General features: G+C 44.7%; 1 protein-coding gene across 1 annotated transcript in view; it reads right to left on the reverse strand.

The window, feature by feature from the left end:
* Nucleotides 1–7,732, reverse strand: part of LOC109323245 (ropporin-1-like) — a 23,585-nt gene extending 15,853 nt beyond the window's left edge. Inside the window, exons 1-4 of the mRNA XM_019554701.1 lie at nucleotides 7,594–7,732; nucleotides 6,473–6,599; nucleotides 3,511–3,628; nucleotides 1,488–1,649 (exon numbers count right to left, since the gene is read on the reverse strand). Coding sequence (XP_019410246.1) covers nucleotides 1,488–1,649; nucleotides 3,511–3,628; nucleotides 6,473–6,588 — 396 coding nt within the window. The 5' untranslated portion in view covers nucleotides 6,589–6,599; nucleotides 7,594–7,732. The remainder of the gene's footprint in view (nucleotides 1–1,487; nucleotides 1,650–3,510; nucleotides 3,629–6,472; nucleotides 6,600–7,593) is intronic.
* Nucleotides 7,733–12,506: the final 4,774 nt, after the last annotated feature.

Here is a 12,506-nt window from a genome sequence, read left to right on the forward strand (position 1 = left end):
CAAGAGTAAATTGGATGCTTATCTTGCTGGGATCCTATGACCCCAGCTGACTTCCTGCCCTTTGGGCGGGGGGCTGGATTCGATGATCTTCCGAGGTCCCTTCCAGCCTTAATGCCTATGAAATCTATGAATTCATGGTTGCTCTCACCAAGCTTCCCTTTGATCCGCAGATCGCTTACCAGGTTCTCCCCTTTGGCCAGGACCACATCAAGCAATGCCTCTCCCCTAGTCGGCCCATAGACCTCCTGGGTTAGGTAGAGGTCATCAATGCCAGTTTACTCTTTTTGACAAAAAGGCCAAGAGCATGCTGGGTTGTATTGACAGGAAAATCAAGAGCAGTGATTCTTCTGCTCTATTCAGTATTGGTGAGGCCTCATCTGGAGCATTGTGTCCAGTTTTGGGTCTCACACTTCCAGAAGGATGTGAACTATTTGGGAAAAGTCCAGCAGAGTGACAAAAATGATCAGGGGCCTGGGAGATAGACTTATGAGGAAGAACTAAGGTTATTTAGTCTGGAGAAAAGAAGACTGAGGGGAGGTGGGGATTTCATAGCAGTATTCACATAATAGAAGGGAGATTATAGAGTGGATGGAGATGGACTTTTCTCTGTAGCTGTAAGGGACAAGACTAGGAGTAATGGCTTCAAGCTGCAGCTGGGGAAATTTAGGCTGAAGACAAGGGGAGGAGTGGGCAAGCGCTGGAAGAGGCTGGCTAGAGAAGATGTGGACTCTCCATCCTTGCAAACGTTCAAGAGCAGGTTGGACAGACATTTGACTAGGTTAGTTTAGTCAGGTTGATTGTGCCTTGAGTATGGGGTTGGACTAGATGACCTTGTGAGGTCCCTTCCAACCCTACTTTCTTATGATCCCACGTTGTCTTGTCTCCAAAGACACATGATATTTTGTCCAGGTCTGAGTGATTTTCTCTTAAAATAACATTTCCTTAAATTGGGAAAAAGTGAACCAGTCAGAGTGAAGAAAGCCAGAATTAACCCAGTTATTCATTACTCAGACAAAATCTGCTAACTGTAATTTTGGGATACTACGGTAGAGATAAAGAATCTCTTCTGTGCTGCCCTCACAACTATGGCATTGGGCTTAGAAAAAAATAAATTATAGTCAGGTGAAGCCAACATTGCTGCCACTGTCACTCTTATCTGTTTTATTTTACATTTACGCAATTGCAGATGATCTGTGAAACAAGGATAGATAACTAAAACCTGTTGTCAAATCTTAACAATGCACTGATAGATGAATCAGCTGAAAGCAAAGCATGCTGTGTTGGAGTTTACAGGGACATTCAGGTTCCAGTCATACCTGAGGTGGCATAGTTAAAAATAATACCTCAAAGCCAGGAGGTGTGGGTCAGTCCATAACATGGTTAAAATATCCTTTTGCGCAAACTCCAGGCACAACCCAAATATAAAATCAAAATCAGCTATTTAAAGAATATAAATACACATGAATAAAAAGTGTGGAAATACTTACAACTCCAAGAGAACTACTTGACAGGGCTAAAAACTTTAGCCATTCAACTTCTTCAGTAAAATGCCCTACATTCATCACGCTCTCGAATAAGTCTGTTGGGAGATTCAGCACCTTCCATAAGTGAGCCAGTTCATCTGCATGGACTATCAGTCTCCCACCCACCTGGAAACATATATAACAATATCATGGGATTGTCATGAGAAAAGGAATACCTTTTGTCTCCATAGCTGGGTTTCTTTTTCAGATCTTTAAAACAGAATTTCATTAACTCCAACGTCCTGTTAGTAAGCATCATAGATAGATTTGATCGTTTGCTGCACAGTGCAGAAGAGAAAATGCCAGAGGCCCTTCAATGCTCAAGGGCTCTTAACACTGTGCTTGAGCTACGTTTACTAAATGGTAAGGACTTTTCAAGGAACAGTAATTAGCACCAAAGTGTTACGCCAAAAAAAAAATGGTGTCAGAATATTTGGTGTAGCTGGACCCTCCCACTATACTGAATCTTCCTAATCATGCAACAATATACTCCATAATGGCCCTTTGGGAAACTTGATCAGGACTCTGTATAGACATTTGGCTCTGACGTCATTTGGGGTGACTTTGGATTGAAATTATGTTAATGATGCCAAGGGCCTCTAGGAGTAATTTAATTCCTGACACCCATTTTGCAGACACAGTGGTAAAAGCTCATTGTAAGTCTGATTTGCATAGAAAATATAACTAAAGACTGGAGGGGGTCAATCACAAATTATGTAAATGTAAGTAAAATTAACAGTATAAATAAAGGAACTTATTTATTATTTGCTTACTAATATTCTACTCTTCTCAACAAAGGACCAGGGGGCTTACAATAAGGGAATAATAAGGGAATGAAAACTAATAAAAGTGGATAGACTATTAGAGTAAGATATGAAAAAAACCTATTTTCCTTGCTCAACACTTCTCCAAACAAGAAGATATAGCATATCCAAAAGATGAGGTTGGGCTCTGGCAAGTCCCAGGGGGGAGAGAGTGCCACAGCTGAGTCACTACCATGAATGACCTCTCACGTTTTTACACAGCAAACTGGGTGCACTCATGGCACTTGCAGGAGGCTTCTCTCAGCTGACCTTAGGAATCAAGATAGGCAGAAGCCAGCCCCCTAAATATGCAGGGCCCAAACTATTATGGGCCTTGTAGATCAAAACCAGCATCTTGAATTGTGTCCAAAAGCTAATGGGAGCTAAGGCAGCATCCGGCTTATGCGCTCCTGGAGACCCACTCTTATCACAAGGCGAGCTGCTACGCTGTGTGCCACTTGCAGCTTCCAGACAGTTATCAAGGGCAGCCCCATGTAATAGTAGAATACAGCAGTCTAGTCTCAAGGTTACAAAAGCACGGATGGCGATCAGGTCTGAAGCTGAAAGGAAGTCACAGCCCTCTTACCAAGTGGAGCTGGTGAAGGGCTCTCCCAGCCACGACTGCCACCTGAAGATCCAGGCGCAACAAAGGATCCAGGAGCCCCCAAGGCTGTGAACTTGAGTGACAAGGGAAGCATGAAACCTATCCGCAAAGTGTGTCCCAATCCCCTGCCGGTCAAGAATTATTCCTGCTACATCTGGTGGAACTTTAATTTTACAAATGTCCCAATTGCCAGTACGTATTTATTGATGTGAATTGTCCCTTTGGCTACAATGAGGCACCCACCAGTATGAGAAAGATTCACAATCAGGGCCAAAGGAAGTCCGGTTAAGGAATAGTGTATTTTGTGTTATTGCAGGCAGCCAAAAAGTCGTATTAAAGGTCATGTGCTTAGTTCTTTCATGCTTTTCAAAGCTGCCAGGTAATATATTAATACTTTCCATACACATTTACTTGAATTAACTGAATCAAGTATTTCAAGACATAACATTGAAAGCAATTACATTTCCTCAGAAAGAAAATGTAGTCACTGTATCATAATTACCAAAGCAAAACAGCATATGTATGCAAATCATCTACCTGCTATGTACTTGCCCCAAAATGTAAACGAGGTGTTTCTTACTCTTTGATGTAAGACCTTTAAGATCTCTGGAGTGAGGTCTGCCCAGTTTGACAGAGGGGCCCTCTCCGTTCGCTCCCTTACTGGAGGAATATCACCACGGGCAACAGCTGTAAAGTAACTAGATAAAAAGACAGAGAAGTGCTGCTTTTGAAATGTATTTCACAGTAGCAGATATCAAACAGGAAGTTTTAGTATAATTTATAGCTACTAAACAGAAGACAACTGCTTTTCTGCTGTCTGCCGGCAGCAGTTTTTGTTTAAAGTTGCACTGGATTTTGTGTGTAAAGTACTGCACTACCAAACATCTTTTCCGTTTCTTCTGCACAAAGATTGCTACAGATAGGATTGAAGGACTTAATCCAAACCTCACTGTAGTTAGGGGAAGTTGTTCCACTAAATTCAGTGGACATTAAATCAGGCCCATAGTGCCCTTTTCTTTACGAGTTATATTTTGTGCCCAGTTCAGTAAAGCACTTGAGTGCATGCTAAATTTGATTCATATTTAGGAAAGTACTTTAACAAACACTTAAAAGTACCCTTCATGAATAAACAGTGCCTTTAAATAAAAAAATCAAGTTTTAAGGAAACCATGGAGTTTCTTACAAACTGTAGTATGGACGCCTCTAGTCCTCCTGGGATAAAAGGATGGATTAGATCAGATCCAGAGGCTGCTCCTTCCAGCCCAGTTTTCTCTGACCTGAGCTCTGTGATATCAAGAAAGCAAACTGGTGAGGGAGAACTCTGCTTCTGATAGTAGCACTACAGTGGTAGTGGTATCACCGGGCTTTTTTGTTAAATCTCAAACCAGACTGCGTTCAAGATGCAATACCTTTGTGCTACTGGAAATGAGTAAACTGGAGAGAACATAGCCCCGCTTTAGACATAATACATCAAACATACTGAAAGCACTGAAAGAGAACAGGGCTGTTATTTTTTAAGCCCATTGTTCCGTGCATTTCCAAAAGCAATTTGTTTCTTTCTTCAGTTAAGAAAAGTTTTATCCCTATCTATCATCCACATATGTCACTATCAGGTGATGGGCTGACATTTCAGACAAGGGATATTCATTAGACAAAGGACATGTTGCCTTATAAATAAATTTGATCCCTTGGTTTAAATGTTAGTGCTACTCCAGGCACTGATGTGCCCTGGGGAAAACTCTTTGTATAGTAATTTAGGCTCCACAGCTGGCAAATTTGAAAAAAAGCAAGTAAAATCTAACATGCTTTGGATATTGCTGTTGTGTTAAACACTGCTTGTAAAAAAAACCCCAACCACAAAGCAAAACAAAGCCTTGTAATGTAACAGAGCAGGGGTGGCAACCCTTGGCATGTGTGCCAGAGCATGGCATAGGAAGGCATTTTGCTTGGCACTGGGCCTTGGGAAAGGGGCCAGGGCTGCGCTGCTACAACAAGGATCGGGCCCCTCTGCCCAAAAACATTGCCAACCCCTGCGATAGAGTATGTAAGTATAATGTAAATGTCATCCTCATCATGGTTCAGATCAAGTCACCCACTAACCCACTGAAGAGGAGACCACTGGAGAGTTACTCAGAGGTAAACAAAGGGAATAGTGGGGTTGTAGAGGTACAGGGCCATATCCTGAGTCAGCGTAAATCTGCACAGGTACAGTGACTTTAGTGCATATATGTAGATACATGCATATATACACATATAGGTCTGTTTGTATATGCTTCCTTCACTGAAGTCACTGTACCAATACTGACCTGATGATCCCAATCTGATGATCCCTGACCAGTTTTCAAAAACTTAACTGGCTACCCTAGATGAATGCACTTAAGAAACAAACATTACTTCTCTTTGCTCCTGGATGGTGAAGAATTTGGAGTGAAAAAAGTAGTGCTTCTAAAATGTATATAATTCACTAAAGGGCTGAATATAGGTAGAAACTTGCTTTTCAGAACAATTTAATTAAAACCATTCTGATTTCAAGCCAGCAATTATACATCTGAGGACACAGAGGGTGCTCATAGAAGTTACATTTGTCATGTGATCGTCCCCTTGAAAGTGCTCTACAGCCATGCCCTGACAGAAGTGCATGGCTGCAGAGCACTTTAAAAGTGCCCAATCATCTGAGAAATTAACCCTTATCTAATGAGTGTTCAGATGAAGGCATTCAAAAGTGGAGCGCCTTCATTAACTTCTGTCAGTCTCTGTGTGCAATTGAGGCTGTGCTGCAGCAGCCCAGCTTCACCCCCGGTGCTGTCTGTAGGAAGGCAGGGAGAGAAAATAGGAGGAATGAGCTGCAGGCTGGGGTTTGCCCAGCCTGACCTGGAGTGGGGAAAGGTGGATTGGAGACCCCTGCCTCATGGCCCTCCAGCTCAGGCTGGGCAAACCCCAGTCTGGAGCTCCCTCCCCTCCCTTTTCCCCTCTCCCATCCTGCAGACAGCACTGGAATGGCGGGGAGGGGTTGGCTAGGGGACAGAGGCTGTAGGCAGGCTGTAGCTCCTATGCTGGATCACCTCCAAAGTGGAGCTCAATCCCCCCTACCCCTGACTCAACAGCGAATGTCTGTTTCTGTGAAGCGCCATGAGTTAGAGTAGGGAGCAGAGTGATCACCCATATCTTAGTCTTTGGGTTGATTATCCTAATGATGTACCAGCTGTAGAGGTACTTACAATTACCACATGTCCAGGCACAGTGGGGAAGATGAGAAGGTGAAAGTGTACTTATAGCAAATATTAGCAGCACAAGGCAAACCTTGACAGGAAATGAATATTCATCGTTCCCATTGACTTCACAGAGTTGCAGGTGCTCAGTAAGGTTACCAGTTTCTTTTGTACTAAGAGGCCAATCCTTAGCTGGCAGCATTCAATTGACTTCAGGGAACAGATCCACTGAAGCAATCAACTTTTCCATGGTACCTGGTATGTCCCTTGTAACTGAGAATTACTCAGGGTTTTTTTAAGTATGTGTTAGGAAAAAAATAAGTCTTAACATACTCAGCAGACCATTGTAGAAGATCTGGAGGCTGGGTTCGGATAGCACCTTTTGTATATTGTTTCAGTATTTCTGGAAGTTGTGGCGGGATGCTTATGTGCGTATCTGTATACGGCATAATTACTGTACCTATGGGGAAAAAAAATAACCATTTTATAACATACTCTGTCTATGCTGGAAATGGGTAAAAGTATTAAAGGACAAGATTTTCTTAGAAAAGCTATCAGTGCTTTTGGAAAGATCTGGTTCAATTTGTGAAGTGGTTCAGTTTGCTGGCTCTGTCTATAATTTCAGAGCAAAATCTAAGTGCACATGACTTAAAAACAAAACAAGAATGCACTAAGATTTCTCTGGGTGAAAAGTCTATTGCACATGCATAGGCACATTTGCGGTCCTATGTGCTGGATGACACACACGGACTGATCTTGAACATCAGTTCCAGCTCATGGCTGGCCCCATGCCACTTATCTCACCTCCAGGGCCAAATGTGTTGAGCACCACTGATTTAGACAGCAAATACCTAGGAATTAAGCTAGGAAAATCAAAAGCCAAAAATATCTGTTAAAAACTGTCCTTGGCTTTCATACCAATAACACTCACCCCCAATACTTCCATGTCATCAACATCTCCAGCCTTAGCCTTTGGAAACTACCCACCATTATCACACATCTTCACTCTGCCGTTAGTAAACGCCCATTTCAATGTCTCCCAACAGACCTTTGGATGATCTGCCCCTAACCCTTAAACATTAGCTCCTTGCCATTGACAATTCATGTCCCTCCAAAAGACTTCACGTAGCGCTCCACATTCTCTGGCCAATGCCAATCTGACAAGAAGCCCCTCCGTTCTTTAGATACCCCTTCACGCAACTGCACCGCTACTGGAAAACAATCCTCCCCCAAGTGGCGGCCAATGCTTGACAATTGTTTTCTCACTTCCTTCGCTACAACGTCCTCCCAGTTCTTGACATCTATTGATAATTGCTCCACCCCAATTGCTGCCATCACCGTCCCCCCGCATTGACAGTAGGCCCCCATCCCAAGTCATTGAACTCAGACTCATGACCTTAACAGGGCTGCCCTCCTCCCACCATCCCCTCTTCGTCCCCATTTCCCCCCGCTACCCAAGGCTAAGGAATCTCAGCCTCTCCGTGGAACGCGGCCAGCGCCTGGTTGAGGATAGTCAGACCCAGGTCTACTGTGAGACGTAGCGCAGGTGGCACCCAACGTAGGAGCTGCAGGAATTCAGGGCCAGGCCTTTTGTTTCCTTGCAGCCCAGTGCGTCCTAGCAACCAATGCCACCTCACAAAGGGCTTGGTTCTGTCAGATGCGCTGGCTGCCAAGAAATGGCGGAGGAGTCAAAACCGGGTGCCGTTTGGAGCGGGGAGTGACTCCGAAGAGCTCTTGAGACCAGCAGGAGAGGAGAGGGGGATGCTTGCAACACAGGAGGAAGGAACTCTGTTTTCAGGGGAGCGGGAAGCATTCAAAGGAGAGCGGACTTCCGCTCCGTTGTGACCGGGGATGACTTGAAAGTTGCATGAGACAGCCAGGGAGCAGACAGATATCAGAGGAGGACTCCAACTTCCCGAGGAAAGAGGCAGTCGGTGAATAAAGGGACTTGGAACGGGCCATGTGTGGCCTACAGCAATGGATACACAAACTAAGCAAAACAGAAAGCGTGCCACGTGAGAGATTTGCTGCGAGGTTTCCGGTTGGATTGAGGTAAATGGGGCAGATTACAGCTGCCTTTATCCAGGACTGTGGCTCAGGGAGATGCTGGCTCTTGTACAAGCCGTGGGAGGGGAAAGCAGATCAAAGAATAGCCTGAAAGCACGATATCCTCCAGTGTGCGAGGGACTCTTTGGAGGCAAGACCATCCAGCATGCAATGCGCTCTGCAGGGATGATTAGGGCTCCAGCTCCTGGAGTCAACGGATGAGACCACAACCTCAGCTTTAACTTTTTTATGTGCTTTAATCTTCATGGATGCAAAGAAGTTGAAAACATGATTCAGGTGTAAGTGACTCCTATCTGAGCCTGTCTAAGTGATAGCCCAGGAAGTGCTAGGTTGCAATAGGAGTGGGTCCACAGCTTGGGTCCTCTTCATTTGTCCTTGATGCTAAACTTGGTTTTAACCCAAAAGTTAACACGCAAGTCTGCTGTAAGTATTTACCCTGTTGAATTGCATATCGCCTTTGCAAACTGGCTTGGATGTCTCAAGTAATAAGCTCCATTTTAAAGGATGAAGCGTGGGTGCCAAATAGCATGACCTGTACCATCAGAAGAAAAATAGGTCTAAAATTATCCATTCTCCAGAAAAAATGTGAGCAAAAATGCCCCTGAAAATAATGACATTTGTCAATGTTGGCAGGGAAAAAGTCTGGCAAAGAATATATACATATTGTGTGCATGTATATATATATAGAGTGCATTATGCTAACTGGTTGAAATAATCATTTCTTATTTAGCAGTGACTTCAGAATGCTATAATTTCAGTAATCACCCTTTGTATCCATCAGTGATCTTTGATAGGAACTGGTCTTTTCATATACGGCACTAAACTTTGTCTGAGTGCCCTGAATCACTGCCATACAAAGTTGACTGTGTTTTTTACTGTGGCATTTACACCACAAATTAGAGACATTTCTTACTCCTTCCAGCTCACTCACATATGCACCTTTCCCTGCACCCCCACTTTAAAGTGCAACCATATGTCTGAATGGCAGAGAACAGTAGATGAAATACCAAACTGCATGTAGGAGCAAAAGAATGAAAATGCAGCCCTTCTTGCCTAAACAGATTCTGCTTTTCACAAAGGAGTTGAATTGATGGCAATATCACTCCAGTCACCAGAGTATGCCAGAGCTTTGTATTAAACTAGCAGAACAACTGCACAGAGATTTCTTGGTGAGGCTTTCACACTGGAATATATGTTACTGCAAATTACTAACTAGCTCAAATAGCAATTAGGATTCATGCAAGATTTCGCTAATGGGTTAACATCAGCTGTTTGGAACAGCATGGTTTTCCCTTTCCCCCACTGCCATCAGTGTAGAATTTGGTTGCTGTATCTGAAGACAGGAGGATGGGCCTCTTGATTAGGAGGGGTCAACTTGTATCGTCTTGTGGGGAAAACTGTAGGATTGGCCTTAGAGAAAGACAAATTCTGCAAGGTTGGCCCCACTGAATTTCATGTAGCTTCTCCAATAAGGGGAGGCTGGTTCTGCTGTTCCCCACCCACACTCTGCAGAGGAAACGGAGGGCCCAGCCTCTGAATCACGCAGGAGGATGTTCCAGAGACACGAACCCGTCCAGGAGATGGACCGCTGCGTTCTTGGATTCTTGGCAACACGGTTCAAGTTAAAAGGCATGAGGGGCTCTGCATAAATGAAAATACAGGCAGGACTTTTTGTCCTTTGTGCAGCCTCCCCACAGGACATGAGCAATGATTTATGTTCTTGTTGCCATCCTCTTCCTGCCCTTTCCCTTACAACTCCAAAGAGCCATTTACATGAGCTGTTTGCAAGGGCAGGAATGGGAGCATCCTTATTACCTGCACAGAGGGGATTATTGTTATCTGAACTGGTTTTAGCAGGTGGTTCAAAAGCACATTTTGTGTTCCCTGGCAAAGCAAAATGTCCTGAGAAAATTGTGCATGTTTCATTCTGGTGATTTCCCCCTCCTTTTTTCTTTTTCTTTTTTTTTTTGCATAAGAAAAAATAAAAATAGCCCGTAAGTAATGGGCAAACAGGCTTGGGAGGCTAATGACATCTATATCACTGCTGAGATGATACAAGTACAATTGAACATGGACACAGGATAACTTTCTCCTGCTGTTTCCTAAAGGCAGAAACAAAACCTGGACACTTATGGAGACTAAAAAAAGTGAATCCAAAATGACTGTTGGGAAAGCAAGAGATACTCCTTCCTTAACAGCCTGCTGTGATCCTGGCTTTATTTCTGTTGGAGCAAATAGTTTACGTGGCCTTATTCAGCAAGCTTAATTCTGTTTATTTATATTTAATTCGCTGTGGTAATTGCTCACCATGCAATGCAGTCTATAACGTTACTCAGTAGTTGCTTATTTAATTAGCTTATTGAGACGTGTGAAGGCTTGGTGTTGCAGCGCATGGGAGTATGTCGCACATGAAAAAGGTAAAAATAGTGAGCATGACTAGAAGTCCTGGGAAACACAATCCAAGGGTTGAAGGAGACCTCAAGGCTCAGCGAGGGCAACCCTGCCCTGTATCCCACCAGTCAGCTGATTGGCAGGAAGGGGGGCACTGTCCTCCCAAAGCCCTGGGAGGGTTCCCGCCATGGGAGAAGAGCCCCCATCCAGTGCATTGGGAAGTATGCAGGGGGCAGGAGTCAGCTGTGCCACAGCTGCAAGGCTCCCCAGGTTTGGGCAGTTTTGCAGCCAAGCAAGATTCCTGGGGATTAGGAACTGGGCTCAGGGAAGCTGTCCCTAAGCCCAGTGCCCAGCCTCTGGGTTTCAAATGCCACCCTCTACCCAGCTGGTTGGCAGGGGTAGTGATTATAAACCCCAGCAGCCTGGAACTGGGGCTGAGGAAGCATCCCCACACAGGTCCTGGCCCCCCAGGCTTTAAATACTGCTTGTGCGGCCCACACAGTGTGGGGGAAGCACCACCCAGCTGCACACTTCCCTGCACTTCAGGCTTTAAGTAAGCCCACATGCAGCCTATCTGGGATGCACATAATGTGATTTAGAAGTTAGGGGCTGACTATTGACAGTCTGTCTCATTCTCAGGTAGGGGAAAGGATGAGCTGTCAAGTAATGGGCTCCCCGGGGTGGGGGTGGCAGGGGAGGGTGACCTACAGCAGAGCTGGGTCCAAACCATTGACTAGCCTGCAAACCTAGGACCCCAGCTGGTGCTAAATGGATTGGTGGTGTTCCCGGTAGCCATTCAAGACGCTCACCACTCCTAAACCGGATCTGAGTTCATGAATTGAGGCTTACTGCAGGTATGGCTGCTGGGGTGCTTGGCCCAAGCTGGCCTGCCTGAGTCGAGTCCCTGACAAACACAGGAACCCCCCAGGTTACAGGGCCCTAGAGCCTTGACCAGCAAAGACCCAGCAGTGCTTGCCTGAGCTATAGCACACTTGTGCTGTGTTGAATAAAAGTTGGCACCACAATATGCTAGAGACTCCACAACAGACATCATTTCCAAGAGACAGGCTCTCACTGCCTTGCACAGCCCCAAACCCTATCCATGTGCATTGCCCTACATATACTGGCTAAGGATCTTGCCATATAAATACAGTTTGCAATCTGTTATTATGCAATCTCACACCACACCTTGGTGTCAAACCTGGCGGGGGTCCTTAGGCCCTACAGTAATCATAATGACTAATTAAGAATGATGAGCATGTACAACAGAACTGCAAGCTACCAATTATTTTGTGACCACTTTAACTGTTGTTCAGTCAGTAACTAGCCTGAGACCAAAGCCTTCGTCTCATAAATCAGTTTGACCCAAATCAGTTAAGTTTGATATTACATTCAACCAGGTTTATCTTAAACCAGTTTCAGCCATTTTGAAATTAATTTATGTTCACTGAACTTATGTTCTGTTACAGGTTTAAACCAGTTTCTGATCACTTAAACTGCTTTATGTGTAATGTCTGTCCCTAGCAAGAGAGTTTAAGCCTTGATGTTATTCCAGCAAGTGAGAGAGGCCCTGCAGGACTAGGAAAAACTTCACAGTTGGGGTGTCCAGACTGTGGAATAAGCTCCCCCCAGAGGTGATGCAATCGCCTACCCTGGAAATCTTCAAGAGGAGACTGGATGGTCACCTCGCTGGGGTCACTTGACCCCAGATGTCTTTCCTGCCTGGTGCAGGGGGCTGGACCCGATGATCTTCCAAGGTCCCTTCCAGCCCCTGACAATGTACGAATCTAGGAATAAAGCTGAAGAGGAGTGTGTGAGAGCACAGGAAGAGTTCCCTCCCCTCCATTTCCTGGGTTTAGCAAACTTAGCTTCTCTTCCATGCTTCTTAAATGGTGAAATCAGGACTCAC

Source organism: Crocodylus porosus, unplaced genomic scaffold, assembly GCF_001723895.1.
Source record: "Crocodylus porosus isolate Cpor-Errol unplaced genomic scaffold, CroPor_comp1, whole genome shotgun sequence".
NCBI classification, from domain to species: domain Eukaryota; kingdom Metazoa; phylum Chordata; order Crocodylia; family Crocodylidae; genus Crocodylus; species Crocodylus porosus.